We start from the raw sequence: 13131 nt of genomic DNA on the forward strand, positions 1-13131 counted from the left end.
TTTTTCCCTTATTGCAACTGCCACTGGCTTTAAAACCAGATCAAATAGTGAGAAAAAGGATGCCCCTGTCAAGACCCTTCATATGGAGAACACCTGTTAAGAAAAGTCATTTTTGGATAAGCAAGTAAGTAAAGCCACTTGATCCAAAGAGAAAAATGAATTCTCAAACATTCCCATTATCTACAGCAGATACATCTAGAACACCATATCAAAGATTCTCTTTACATTAAAAGGTCAATGCCTCCACTGACCGCATCTTTAGTAACTTATTGACAAGTAATAGGAATATGGTAGTTGAATCTCTTTTGTAAAGCTGATCTGATTAATTGGAGGAGAATAGGTTCTATCCTTATGGTCAGTATTTTCACACACATTTTACAATTTACATTAATCAAGTAGTTTATACTGTAACTAACAACAATTTCCATGATTTTAACCAGACTGATTTTAAAGTACTTTGTGAGTTGGTAGTGCAGAACACTTAAAATATATTGTGTAACTTACACATTACTGGACCCAGAAGCTTAATGAAAATTGACCTTGTTTTGAAATATAACCTCCCAGCCACTACTTGGTTGTGAGTTATGTTGCTGTCAACTAAAAGGATTGCCAAGAATGGCTGACCTTTAAGATACCTTACCGGCTCGTAACTCTTCAGTTACCTATGCTCCCAGACATGGCACAGACAGTGAAATATATCCTCCAAAATGCCTCTCTCTCATTAAGTATTTTCTGGGTTGTGAGAGAGAAAAATGTATTCTTGATGGATCCCACTCTGCAGAAGGGTTATAGAGTAATATTGCACTCTTAAAATACATGTGTGCTCAAATGGACTTAATGTAAAAAAGAAAGCATTGTATGGGGAAAGTTTTAATATCTAGTTAAAACTCAACTGGACCCCACAATTCTATAAACTGCTCAGAAGAGACTGGAGAAGAGAACAGGACAAAGCTTGAGAAGAAAGTTTTCTTTTCCAAAATAGTCCAGATTCTATCAAACATATAGGAATTTTATTTTTTTGCTTTCAGATGTGCAAACAAGCATTTCTGGCAAATGTATTTCAGAGTCAAATCTCTAATATACACAGGAAAACCTTAAGTATACTTGCAAATGAATTCCCTCAGCCTTTAGCAAATTATCTGCACCCAATGAGGTCCGCACCCCATGTGAGAAAGTATTTGTATATACATAGTATAATTATTGCTACCTATCTACAGTTTACATAGATAGGTAAAGCAACAGGTACCAATTGCACAATATTTGCAGAGAAAAAGAGGTCTGTTTATTTACCTATACATAGTATGTACACAACTTGGACATCAGGAAGTCTTCCTTAGCCATCCTTTTGTCATTTTATACATTTTCCTCATACTGTAAGTCACTGATTTCTTGAACCCTAAGAAAAAAAAACAAGACAGGTAGAACTTAGGAAGAGAATCAACTATTTAGTTCTTGAGAAAGCCTTAAGCAAATCTCCAAATAAAGTACTTCCCTGGAAAGGTGACCAAAGGCTATTTGTATTGCAACAACAGATAGCTAACTTTTCCTTTTCTTGACAGATTCATCATATAGTAGCTAATAGAGGCTGATGGCATGTGAGACAGACAAAATTGACAAATTCCGTGGATAGCAACAGGTAAGAATGATAATGCATGATTCAAAGCATGGTAGGCACTGTTCACCCGGAAGTGCTTCTGATGACAATAAGAATCAAAATGAATAAAGGACTGTGAAGTTATAATAGTATATAGATAGATAGGTAGATAGGTATATGCAAACATATCTGATTAGGCCAGGGGACCAAGTTGCAGCCTGTTACTCCTAACACTTCTGAAGATACCTGCAGTGATAACTCAGGAGGCTTTTGCATTGCATATCCCTACTGAACAGCTTGTCAAGCATTGCAGTCTCCCTTCTCTCCATCACCCACTGCATGTGTTCTGCTGATTGGGAGAGCATGACGACATGGGAGTGGATGCGAAAAAGTTGATGGGGACCATAAGTAATGCAGCAGAACATGCTGGCCCAGCAAAGGCAGAGCCGAACACTAGAAGGACTGTCTGGGGAAGTCAGAGCAGGGAGCCGAGGGGCCAGGGCCATCACTAGATGACATCTGAGAGGGGATCCTGAGTCCAACCAGCAAGGACTATCAGCTATTGGGGCAGAGGTCGAGAAGATGATTAGGACCTGAAATAAAAAATTACGCTTCTCCCATTATAAAAAAAAAATCTTGAACTTTTCTCTTAAAACAGTCCTGCAATTGAAAGAGCCATAAACTGAAAGATGAAATTTGGCAAGGTAATAGCTCTCTGAGGAAAAGTGCCTCTGAGTATTGCAGTGAAAATTTGTTCTGATTTGAGCTTTTTGGAGTAGAATGCTGCATATCACTTCTTCATTAAGTGTGTAAGGAAGGACATTGCACCTGCACACATGGCTAATTTTCATGAAGGTGTGCAAGGGCTGAGCCAGAGATCTAAAGTAGCCATTTCCTCAGTACTTGTGCACATTCTAGGTGCGAAGGGCTGAGGGGCTATTTCTGTGTACTTTGCAAGATGCACCTTTAGTTGCTCAGTTCCTAAAGTTTGCAGAAGAGGAGTCCTCTCTTGTGGGCCTAATGTGAAAGGGACATGATGTTCTGCTGTGTTTAACCATACTGTACCAAATTATGAAATTTAAAACAAAGTATTGCTCATTTTTGGCAAGCCAGCAAAGCTCTGAGGTCCTGGAGAGTGAAGTTTTTTATGTTTGTCTGACCTCCCCCCAGTTTTTTTTATTTAAAAAATACTATAAATTCCCTACATTATGATCAGTGAAGTAAAGTTACAGGGTTAAGCACTCAGAAGTCTGAAAATCAAGATTTTAAGGCTGCACAACTATAGTTCTGCCCCCTTGTACGTATGCATCAAAATGTACTCTAAACTACATATTACCTTTTCTACAAACTTATGTATGCATATCGTCATGCAGAACTGTGCACTACTCTGTATGCCAGACTAACAAAGTACATTAAAGTTATTTAACCATATTTGCTAAACATACTTCAGTATAACAGAAGCGTGACAGCTTGCTGACACAGATAGGCAACTTAGATTCAGAGTTAAGTGTATCATCCACTGAATAGCATCTTTGGAAAGGTGAAAAGAAGATGTTGTACATCTCACTCAATTATTAAAATATATCTTAAGCGGTAATCAATTTCATATAAAAGTATTTTAAATAATATTTTAAGTCAAAGAAATACTGGACAATTAATATAATGAAAAGTGCAAGTGTAGATACAAATAGTTACAAGATATTACTTGAGTACTGAACACTAGAAAAAGTATGATAAATTGCAGAAACAATGGAATTATGTCATTAAAAACTATAATAATGGACATGCAGGAAAAGGCTGAGTTAAGGATGTGCATGCAATCTTAATTTTTGCATTTATTCACTTGAGTACTTAACTGTTCAACCCAAACATTAACAGAGAACTTTGTTTGGAATATGTATCATATGTACCATACACAATACTTTTCAAATTAAAATGTACATAGTTGCATGCATATGGACTCTAGCGTACTGCAGTCAAGAAAAATAAATGAAAAATAATCTGTTATTTGCATTATGGTACCATCTAGGAGCTTTGGTGATGGATTAGAACCCCATTGCGCTAGGCACAGTAAAACAGGAAAAAAAGGTAGTTCCTGTCCCAAATAATATTAAAATCGCCTAAAAAAATATGACCCTGTTGACTACTGCCCAAGCTACTAGGGTACCATACACCAAGAAAACACAAACCTCTAATACTGAAGTTACTGTATGTAAAAATTATGTTCTGCCATTCCAATGAAATCAATGTACTCTCACTATAACAACAGTATGGCAGGTGGAGTATCAGCAGTAAAGCAGTTGTTATATCCCTGCAGGGCTCCTTTGCTGTATTGGCACTGCAGTCAGAAAAGCCAGCCAGGTCTATCTGCTTGCCAGCGAGGACAGCCTCTTGCAGCTGTTGAACATTAAGATATTTTCTTAATATCCTCCCTCCAGTGAGCACTCTACTGAACCCCACCCACTTGAGCCTTGAGACTGGAATCTTATGTAATAAGATGCTTTATATATTCCTATCCCAACCCATCATGTTACAAACAAAATACAGGTTCTTGCATATAGCCAACTTCTTATAACAGCCCTCTGGGTGATGAGTCACATCTGTAGTAAAAGTTAATGGTCACAATTCTACCCCCGTTTCAGAATCTGTTTGAAGACATACTCGTGAGCACTTGGACAACAAGCGTCTTTCAGCTTTTACTATGAATCCAGGATTACTTGGTGCGTAGGTCTCCCTCCTTCCCCCTTAAATTTTTCCATCAGACGATGCAGAACAAAGTCTTAAAATAATGCACATGGACATACACAACTGCAAACGTTTTTGGGGATTGAGCCATAAGAGGTTGTAAGAGCTTCTGGTCATTAAGAATCCCATATCAATTTTTTTGTAAGAGTAAGGGGTTAGCCGAAATATTCTGGAATGCTGAAATTAAGCCACTTTCCCAAACTTCCCCTGTAGCTACAGTAGAGGGGGTATTCTTCACTTCCTGTCATGTACGCATGTTCAGGATTAACGTATGCACTATCACAGCGGCTCTCAACCTTTCCGGACTACTGTACCCCTTGCAGGAGTCTGATTTGTCTTGCGTATGCCCAAGTTTCATCTCACTTAAAAACTACTTGCTTACAAAATCAGACATACAAGTACAAAAAAGTGTAACAGCACACTATTACTGAAAAAATGCTTACTTTCTATTTTTACTATATAATTATAAAATAAATCAATTGGAATATTGTACTTACATTTCAGTGTATAGTGCATAGAGCAGTATAAGCAAGTCATTGTCTGTATGAAATTTTAGTTTGTACTGACTTTGCTAGTGCTTTTTATGTGGCCTGTTGTAAAACTAGGCAAATATCTAGATGAGTTGATGTACCCCCGGTAGACTTTTGTGTACTCCCAGGGGTACACATACCCCTGGTTGAGAACCACGGCACTATTAAACAGCTGCATTTACAGTGAAGTGGAGCAGTGGTTAATATTTGCTGTTGTCTGGTTAACAGCCACTGCACCAAACAATGGATTTCAACATATAAAGGCTGCTTACACGTAATTACAGCAAAGCCTCCATAAAACATGAGGCAAATTTAGTTTCCAATTCTCAAAAAGCATCTCTTATTTAGGACAACACTCAAGCATGTGTGTGGACTTCAATGGAACTTCAGCAACAGAGATTATTTAGTTTGAAATATTTTACCTATTAACCCTCACCCAGTCCCTTAGAGTGAAATAAAATGAAGAGTAGAAGCAGAAAAGTCCGTTGGTACATCTAACTGACATGTATGTGTCAACATTCAATAGAATGTATGTTTGTATCACAGAAACCTCTCTCTCAATGATTCATTGCCATCAATATAATGAAGTGTGATTTTATTTCAGATGAAGTTTCCAAACTCAAAAATATCAACATACAATTGCTCCTTAAGAGAAACTAAACATAAAACTTTCAAAGTTTTTAGTTCCACAAGACTATACAGACTCCAGCTAGGAGGAAAAATAAATCAAATGATGGTGCCATCTCTAATAGAAAGCAGACCAGAAATCTCCCCACAGACTTCAGAAATTATATAGGCACATTTTCAAAAGCTAAATAGGGCATTTAACAACAAACAAAAATACAGAGCTCAAGCTCAATTTGAAAACCACACTGGCCGAGAAAGATGAAGGACAGTCCTGTTAGGTGGGTTGAAATTCTTTGTTATGACTGTGTACTCTGCCAAATAATGTTAGCAAACAAACAGTGTGCCAGCTAAGTAATGACCACCACCCTGGATATAAATTACTCTCACTTTAACAGTATGGTATAGATTAGCTTGTTAAAGGCTGGATTGTAGGTGTTTTAGGATCCACAGTTTCTTTTTTAAAGCAGCAAGCCTATTACAAAAAGCAACAAGTATCCTTTACTAATTCTACTAATTAAACATTTAGTGATTACCTGGAAGCTTCTGGAGTATTGATACATTATCTCCTTTTCTAAAGTCTGAACTACCAATCACTGACTTTCAGCTAGCATGATGGTAGGAAAAATTAACATCAACGTTACACAAATGTACTAGGGATGAGATTCCAGACATCAGGCCTTGCCAACATGGTTGCCAGGAATAGAAGGAAAATGAATGAAGAGCTTCAAACCATTGATTCAATGGCTGGCATTGCCACTCATCTATATGCTTCCCAGTATCACTTTAACAGGACTGTGTGAGAAAGAAGGGTGTAAGGGACAGTTGGATATATAAGCGAAGATCCATAACACTTTTTCATGTCTGTACTAGTTCAAAGTCTTCTTAGGAGAATTAGAGTTAAAAGAGATACCTTTGGTAAGGAAAAGAGTAACAAAATCAGTATCTTTAGGTGTAACTGAATTAAAATGAACTCAACTCTCTAAGGCCTGTCCCTAGAACAGATTTGTTGTACTGTACTATTAAAACAACTGCACCGCTATGGATTGGCCACAAATTTGTGTACTGTAACTCAATAAATAAGAAAAAACTGGTCAGAGCTAAAACAAAGAGAAGTCACTACTCTTTAAATATTAAGCAGTACAGATTAGACATTTGAAGTGCATGTATTAGTGACAGTCCTCTAGCAGCAAATATCTAAAGTATTTATGAAACTTCAACCAAAATTGATTCAAGATCTCCTTTAGAACATACTGCAAGCCTTCAGATTGATGGAACAATCACAAAGATTTCATGAGCCTCACACTTGGAGGAAAATATAAAGCAGTAGTAATAAGCAAAATAATTCTATTAACATTTAATTTCTAAGCAAATGAAAAAACATTCTTTCCTGAACTCCAGGAGAGATCTAGCATGATACAAATGTAAACTAAATATTTATTACATCTACAAACTTATGTTAAAAGAAAGTTAAGGTTGCGAAGTCAAGCACTCTGAAGTTATGAAATATCCAGTGGCAACCTTAATCTGGTCCCCTTGTAAACCTTTAATTCCATGCTCATGTATGACTTTTTCCCCTACAGAACCCCTGCCTCAGTTCAGTGCACAAGATGGACGGTTTTCTGGGGATGAATCCGGGCTGTGTAGTGAAAGAAACTCTTGTCAGTAGGACCCCTGCCCTTTGCTGCAGAATTTGGAAGGGGTGCAATGAGTTAGAGTATTGCCGGAAGATACAGGAGTCTCAAGGTTTAGGCAGTTGAATACCATCCTGGAGAATTGAATTCTACTTCTGCGCTGCCACAGAGTTCCTGTGTAATGGCACTTAAGCCAAAATTTTTGTAAGTGGCCTCGAATTGGACATTCCAGACAGTGAGGAGGAATACAATGTGAGACACCTGGTGTCAGATTTGCAGAAGTGCTTAGTGCTCACAACTGCAACTGAAGTTGACTGAAGCTTTGCTCAAACATATAAAGTGCTATAAAGATGCTAAGTATTCTGGAAATTCAGGCTCTTGAGTTGGGCACCCAAAATTAGGAAACACCTAACAGTTTTGGCCTTCCTCTTTTCCTGCCTCCATTCTGAAGCTGTAAAGGGGGAATACCATGACCTCATCTCCAAGGGATGTTATAAAGATAAAGTAATTGTGAAGCAGAAAGATACTATGGTGAGAACACCACAGAAACAAATGCCCAGGAGGAATTAATATTTTTGTATGCAGTGCAGGTTTTGGCCTGGAGCTACACATTGCATGAAGATACAAAGAAAAACTGAGTAACTACGCCCTTACTAAATGATGCAGGGGTCCTGGGGGGGGGGGGGGGGGGGGGGGGGGGGGGGGACACGGGACCAGCAGCAACCTTAATTGGAATTTCCTGACTTTTGATGCTTATCTTTGCAACCTTAGCATTCTTTTAACTTTTTTTTAATTTAATTTCCTAAATGCCTTTAATAAACAAACAAAAATTATCATGTGGAACCACACTAGCCCCAACTTGGGTCAGCAGCAGGGTTCAGACCTTTACATCCATACCACTTGAGCTCATGGAGTAACTGAGAGGATAACAGCCTACTCCTGCTACGTTGACCATCTCTAGAAGGGGATGAGACACCTTGTCAGTGGGTTTGACAACTATTTGCAGACAGGAGAGGCATGCAGAGACTCATGATTCCTGGGTTTATTTTCAGGTTCTGGAAGGGAGTAGCTGTAATGGTCACTTATCCTTTTGCCCCTATGTCCCCCAGCTTCTGCCCTCCTCCCCCTGTGCTTCTATCCAACCCTACCTCCTTCACACACCCCAGGCTCCTGCCTGCCTCCCTCCCTCTCTGCTTCTATATACGTGTCCACCCTTCTCCCTCTCTGCTACCTCCCAACCTCTGGCTCCAGCAACCCCCTGCTCCTATTCTTCCTCACCCCCCTGCATTTAAATCAAGTAGCTTCCTCACTGCCTGGGCAAAGGTAGGAGGAGTTCTGAAAGCACAAGAGAGTCTCCCTACTCAGCCTCTGCAGCCCCAAGATAGAGCAGGCTCAGTGCAGACAATCTTCCAAGCATTTAGAAGTCTCCACTAAGCATGTGCAAATGGACATTTTACAGAGGTTCATAACTTGGCAAATTTGGTAGAATCTTCCTGGGAAGGGCAAAAGGCAAATACCTGACCCCATCACAACCCCCTCTGGTAAATTTCAAGTCTCTGGATCAATGCATGACAGCGCTAGAGTCCCGCAACTCAGTGGTTGAAAGAATTTTTGTTAAAGGGTCAAAAACAACCAATTTTTCCTCAGAAATGGCTGAACCACTGAAGCTGAAACCTTTCCAATACTGTCACCAGAGACAGACACCCAGCCTGGTAGATTTCAGCCCCAACAGTTAAACTTTGGCAGTCATAAGCCAGTGAAAACAGGGTCTTCCATTGGGAAGTGTCTCACGACAGTAGCTATACAGGCAGTTCTTCCAGCTCTGCCTACAAGAAGAAAAGGATTCTGCGCTTCTTCCATATTGCAACACGGTTTAGAAAAGCTGCTCAGAAGCAGACTTTGCAGAGATACGGCACTTTTTCTGATACATGCTTTTTACAGAAGGGCAGGTTTGAGACCTCAAATTGTTCTATTCACTCCGATGTTAAAATTAGCAATGACCACACCTCAAGAGGTATGGTTTTGGTAGGCATCCAGAAGTTCAGATCCTTATCCAAACTTCCCTAGGTCTGGAGGGCTCATCTCTGCACACTTTAAGGCAGGCCAGTAATCCTAATAGATCAATCCTGTCTATTTTGGTGCTTCTGCTTTTGGCAAGAACTAGGTAAGAGGTGTCTGAAAAAGGGGAGGGAGGAAAGAAAAGAGAAGCAAACCTTTCAAGACTCACTGGGGTTTGGTTCAAGTCTGAGGCAAAGTTTCGTGCCCATTTTTATTTGGCCTGAACCAGCACACCCAACCCTTCGTTTCCAAAAGTAACATGGAAATGTGGAGAGGGTTACCAACTTTTTCAGGGATAAATGTAATCCCAGATGACTGGCTAGTTAAAAGGCAAAAATGTTGTTTATGGTAAGGTACAAAGTTAATGATACTGTGTATCTAGGCACAAAACCAACATTAGAGAAGGTGAGAAAACAGATCTCAAGATGGCTCCTGATGGCTGTAAGTCTGCGAGCTATCGATAAAACATATTCAGGCACACAAAGCAGAAAGTATTATAGAGCTAACAAGTCTTCATAATGTGTTTTTTAGGGTCCCAAAACACAGGTAGCCACATCACAGAAATCCCTGTAAGTAGCCTGCTGAATAGGCATGGAGAAGGAACCACCAATGGACTGTCTGAAGTGGGTCCTTCCAGGTGAGAGTTTAGATCAGGGGTGGCCAACCTGTGGCTCCGGAGCCACATGCGGATCTTCAGAAGTTAATATGTAGCTCCTTGTACAGGCACCGACTCCAGGGCTGGAGCTACAGGCACCAACTTTCCAGTGTGCCAGGGAGTGCTCACTACTCAACCCCTGGCTATGCCACAGGCCCTGCCCCCACTCCACCACTTCCCGCGCCCTCCCCTGAGCCTGCTGTGCCCTCGCTCCTCCCACTCCCCCCCCCCGAGCCTCCTACATGCCACGAAACAGCTGATCCGGAGGTGCAGGGAGAGAGGGGGAGGCGTTGATCAGCGGGGCTGCCGGTGGGCGGGAGGCGCTGGGAGCGGGGGGGACCTCATGTGGGGCTGCTGACGTATTACTGTGGCTCCTTGGCAATATACATTGGTAAATTCTGGCTCCTTCTCAGGCTCAGGTTTGCCGTCCCTGGTTTAGATACTCAGGCGGTGCAATGTGGGGAAGCCTGCACTGCCGTCCGCGGCTCATACTGTAGCAGTTTGTATACGAACAGTCTCATTCTCCCAGGCAGTCACCTAACTTTCACAAGCACTGAACTCAGACATTTTTGAAGGTTTAAAAACCAATATTTTGTTTTAACCAATATTTTGCACTTCTATAGCACCTGCTATCTGTGGATCTCAACGTACTTTATGAAGATGAATGGATCAAATGCTACATGAAGTAGCTAAATGTTATCCTTACTTTTACAGAAAGGCAAATTGAAGCACAGAAGGGTTAGGTGACTTGCTCTAAAATCACACCAGAAGCCTGTATCAGAGGCAGGAATTAAACTTCAGATCTTCCAACTCCTATTCCTGTGCTTCAACATCAAGCCCATCTTTCCTCAGCTTCAGATGCATTTCCTTCTTTTGACATATTTGAACTTCACAAGCCAGTTCTGTACATCTAAAAATACTACTGTATTAATCAGTAGTGTGTGCGCGTGTGTGTGAAAGAGTGAGATGCACACCGTGTGCACGTGTGTGAGAGAGAGAGATGCGCATTGCCCCTTTAAGTACGCTGACCCAACTCTAAGCACACTGCCTTTTAAAGTAGATCAGCAACTTGAGACAGCAGCTGCTGCCAGCAGCTCCCTCTGTCCTGAGCCCTGCCGTGCCCCCCCCCCCCCCGTGGAGATGGGGTACAGGAGCGGGAGAAGGGGGACACCCTGACATTAGCACCTCCCCCCCCCAGCAAGCAAGAGGCTCCCAGGAGCAGCTCCAAGGCAGAGGACAGGAGCAGCACACGGCAGTGGGGGGAGGGACAGCTGAACTGCCTGGTAATTGATAGCCTGCTGGGCCGCTGCCACAGAGGGAGCTTATGGGACCTGATAGGGGGGCTGCCGGTCCACCCTGCTTCCAAGCCCCCTTCAGCTAGCTCCAACGGGCTACTCTTTCTGCAAGCAGTGGACAAAGCAGGCGGCTGCCAAACAACGTTACAGGGGAGCATTGCGCAACTTTAAACGAGCAACATAACGATTGATCAGCAACATAACAACGAAACAACCTTAACCGGTACGACGTTAAGTGAGGAGTTACTGTATAACTGGACTCTAAAACATCATGATTTAAAAAAACAAAACACATCAACCTACAAAGTACAATCATCCCTATTATATAATTATTTTAGCCAAAATAAGATAGTAATGGTCCTGAACACTGCAAAGCACGTTGCTTTTAGACAGGCAACAGGCATAACATTTGGAATAGCCAAAAGATTGACGCTCCCTAAAAGTGGGAGGCCACCGGTGCCCAAACCATGCCCCCACCCCATCCCTTCTCCCTGAGGTCCCACTCCACCTATTCCCCTTTTACGACTGGTAAAAAGTGATTGGGCTATGGTCTCCTGGCTTCCCCTGTTCCAGCACCCCTGAGTCAAGATGGATAACAGCTCTGGAAAGTCAATCCTTTACTGTGTGGTATGGAGAATAACTTCTTAAACCATAAACACCATAATTTTTATATGATCTACATTTGGAAGGTATGGGACATGTACATGAGCTACAACCTGCATCTAGTCACCATTTTGCGCAATGTAAGGATTTTTCTTGAAGTGAAACTTAGAGAAAGCTCCAATGTGCCGACCAGTGATCCTGGCTTAATGAGGGCCCAACTCACCCTACTACTTTGATGACTCAGTAACAGCTTAGGCTCTAATATATTTCACTCTAAATTAGCTGTGAGGTAAATAGTTTTTTAAACTGGAAGACTCAGAACATCTTCATATTAGATCCACTGTAGGAGGCAGACAGATAGCACATCAGGATGGGGTATCCAACTATCGAGAAGGTGATGGGGTTTTTTTTTGATGAAGGAGGAAAAGTCATCCGATCTTCATGTGTTCCCCCATAGCCAATCAATTATTTCCCCTCAATCAGCTGGCCTTTCCCAGCCCAATGTATATCTTTTTAATTTGAATATTAAACAGAGTTAAGCCTTTTCTCATGTGGCTTTTATCTGTGAACTCTTTTTCTAAGACAGTTAACTTATTTTTTTTCTCCTTTAAGAACATGAAAGTATTGGTCCCTTAACTGAGGCTCACCAGCTATAGAGCAGTTTTGACTACTGGGTGGATCTAATGCTTGTTTCTGTCAGAGGGATTGGTCAGAAACGTGATATGGCAAAATATTTATTTTACATGTAGTCTGAAACTTCTGTCAGTAAATGCTTAGCTTAGTATCATTTTTAGGGCAAAAATTCTAGTCTCTGGTCTACATTGCGAATCTCTACACTCATTCTGCTCTCCCCGCACGTGTAGAAAACCTGAGGGAATTCTAAAGGAATTTTACTCCTTATGGGAGTTCCACAAGAAGAGCAGAGTATCGGTACAAATTAGCCAAGTGCCCTACAGAGCAGAACTCTAAAGTAATATATTTTTTAATATCACATCTCCACCACACCCCATTTCAGATTCCCTTTGTCTTTTTATGATTTCCCAATAATTATAGAAAATAGAGAGGCGATTACTAGTGAAAGTTTCCGGTGGCATCTCTCTGTTTCTCAAGACCAGAAAGTCTATAATTTGAACTTCTGTAACAAAGAGAGCTTGAGGTCTTAAAATTTGTACTTTCTGAAACCAAAAGACCCATTTGTACATAATGGCAGATGTCCTTACCAGCTGTTAGTACGGTTTTAGAACTCTGTATTAGACTGGAAGATCTCACAATTCCTGAAATGCCTGTGTATAGAGAAAGGATATAAACACACAGATGTTATCCATTTTAGACTTAAAAAATTTTTTTTTTTAAAAATCACAAGTTAACTATTTTTCCAGTTATACAATAAAGC

At 40.9% G+C, this 13131-nt stretch overlaps 1 protein-coding gene across 3 annotated transcripts in view; it reads right to left on the bottom strand.

Moving 5' to 3' along the window:
• Positions 1-1026: 1026 nt before the first annotated feature.
• TAMM41 (TAM41 mitochondrial translocator assembly and maintenance homolog) overlaps positions 1027-13131 on the bottom strand; it is a 39566-nt gene continuing 27461 nt past the window's right edge. For all 3 annotated transcript variants that reach the window (XM_065408367.1, XM_065408363.1, XM_065408365.1), the window contains 2 exons: positions 12959-13021; positions 1027-1396 (listed from right to left, as the gene is read on the bottom strand). In XM_065408367.1, coding sequence (XP_065264439.1) covers positions 1320-1396; positions 12959-13021 — 140 coding nt within the window. In that variant the 3' untranslated portion in view covers positions 1027-1319. The remainder of the gene's footprint in view (positions 1397-12958; positions 13022-13131) is intronic.

This window comes from Emys orbicularis, chromosome 7 (genome assembly GCF_028017835.1).
Source record: "Emys orbicularis isolate rEmyOrb1 chromosome 7, rEmyOrb1.hap1, whole genome shotgun sequence".
NCBI lineage: Eukaryota > Metazoa > Chordata > Testudines > Emydidae > Emys > Emys orbicularis.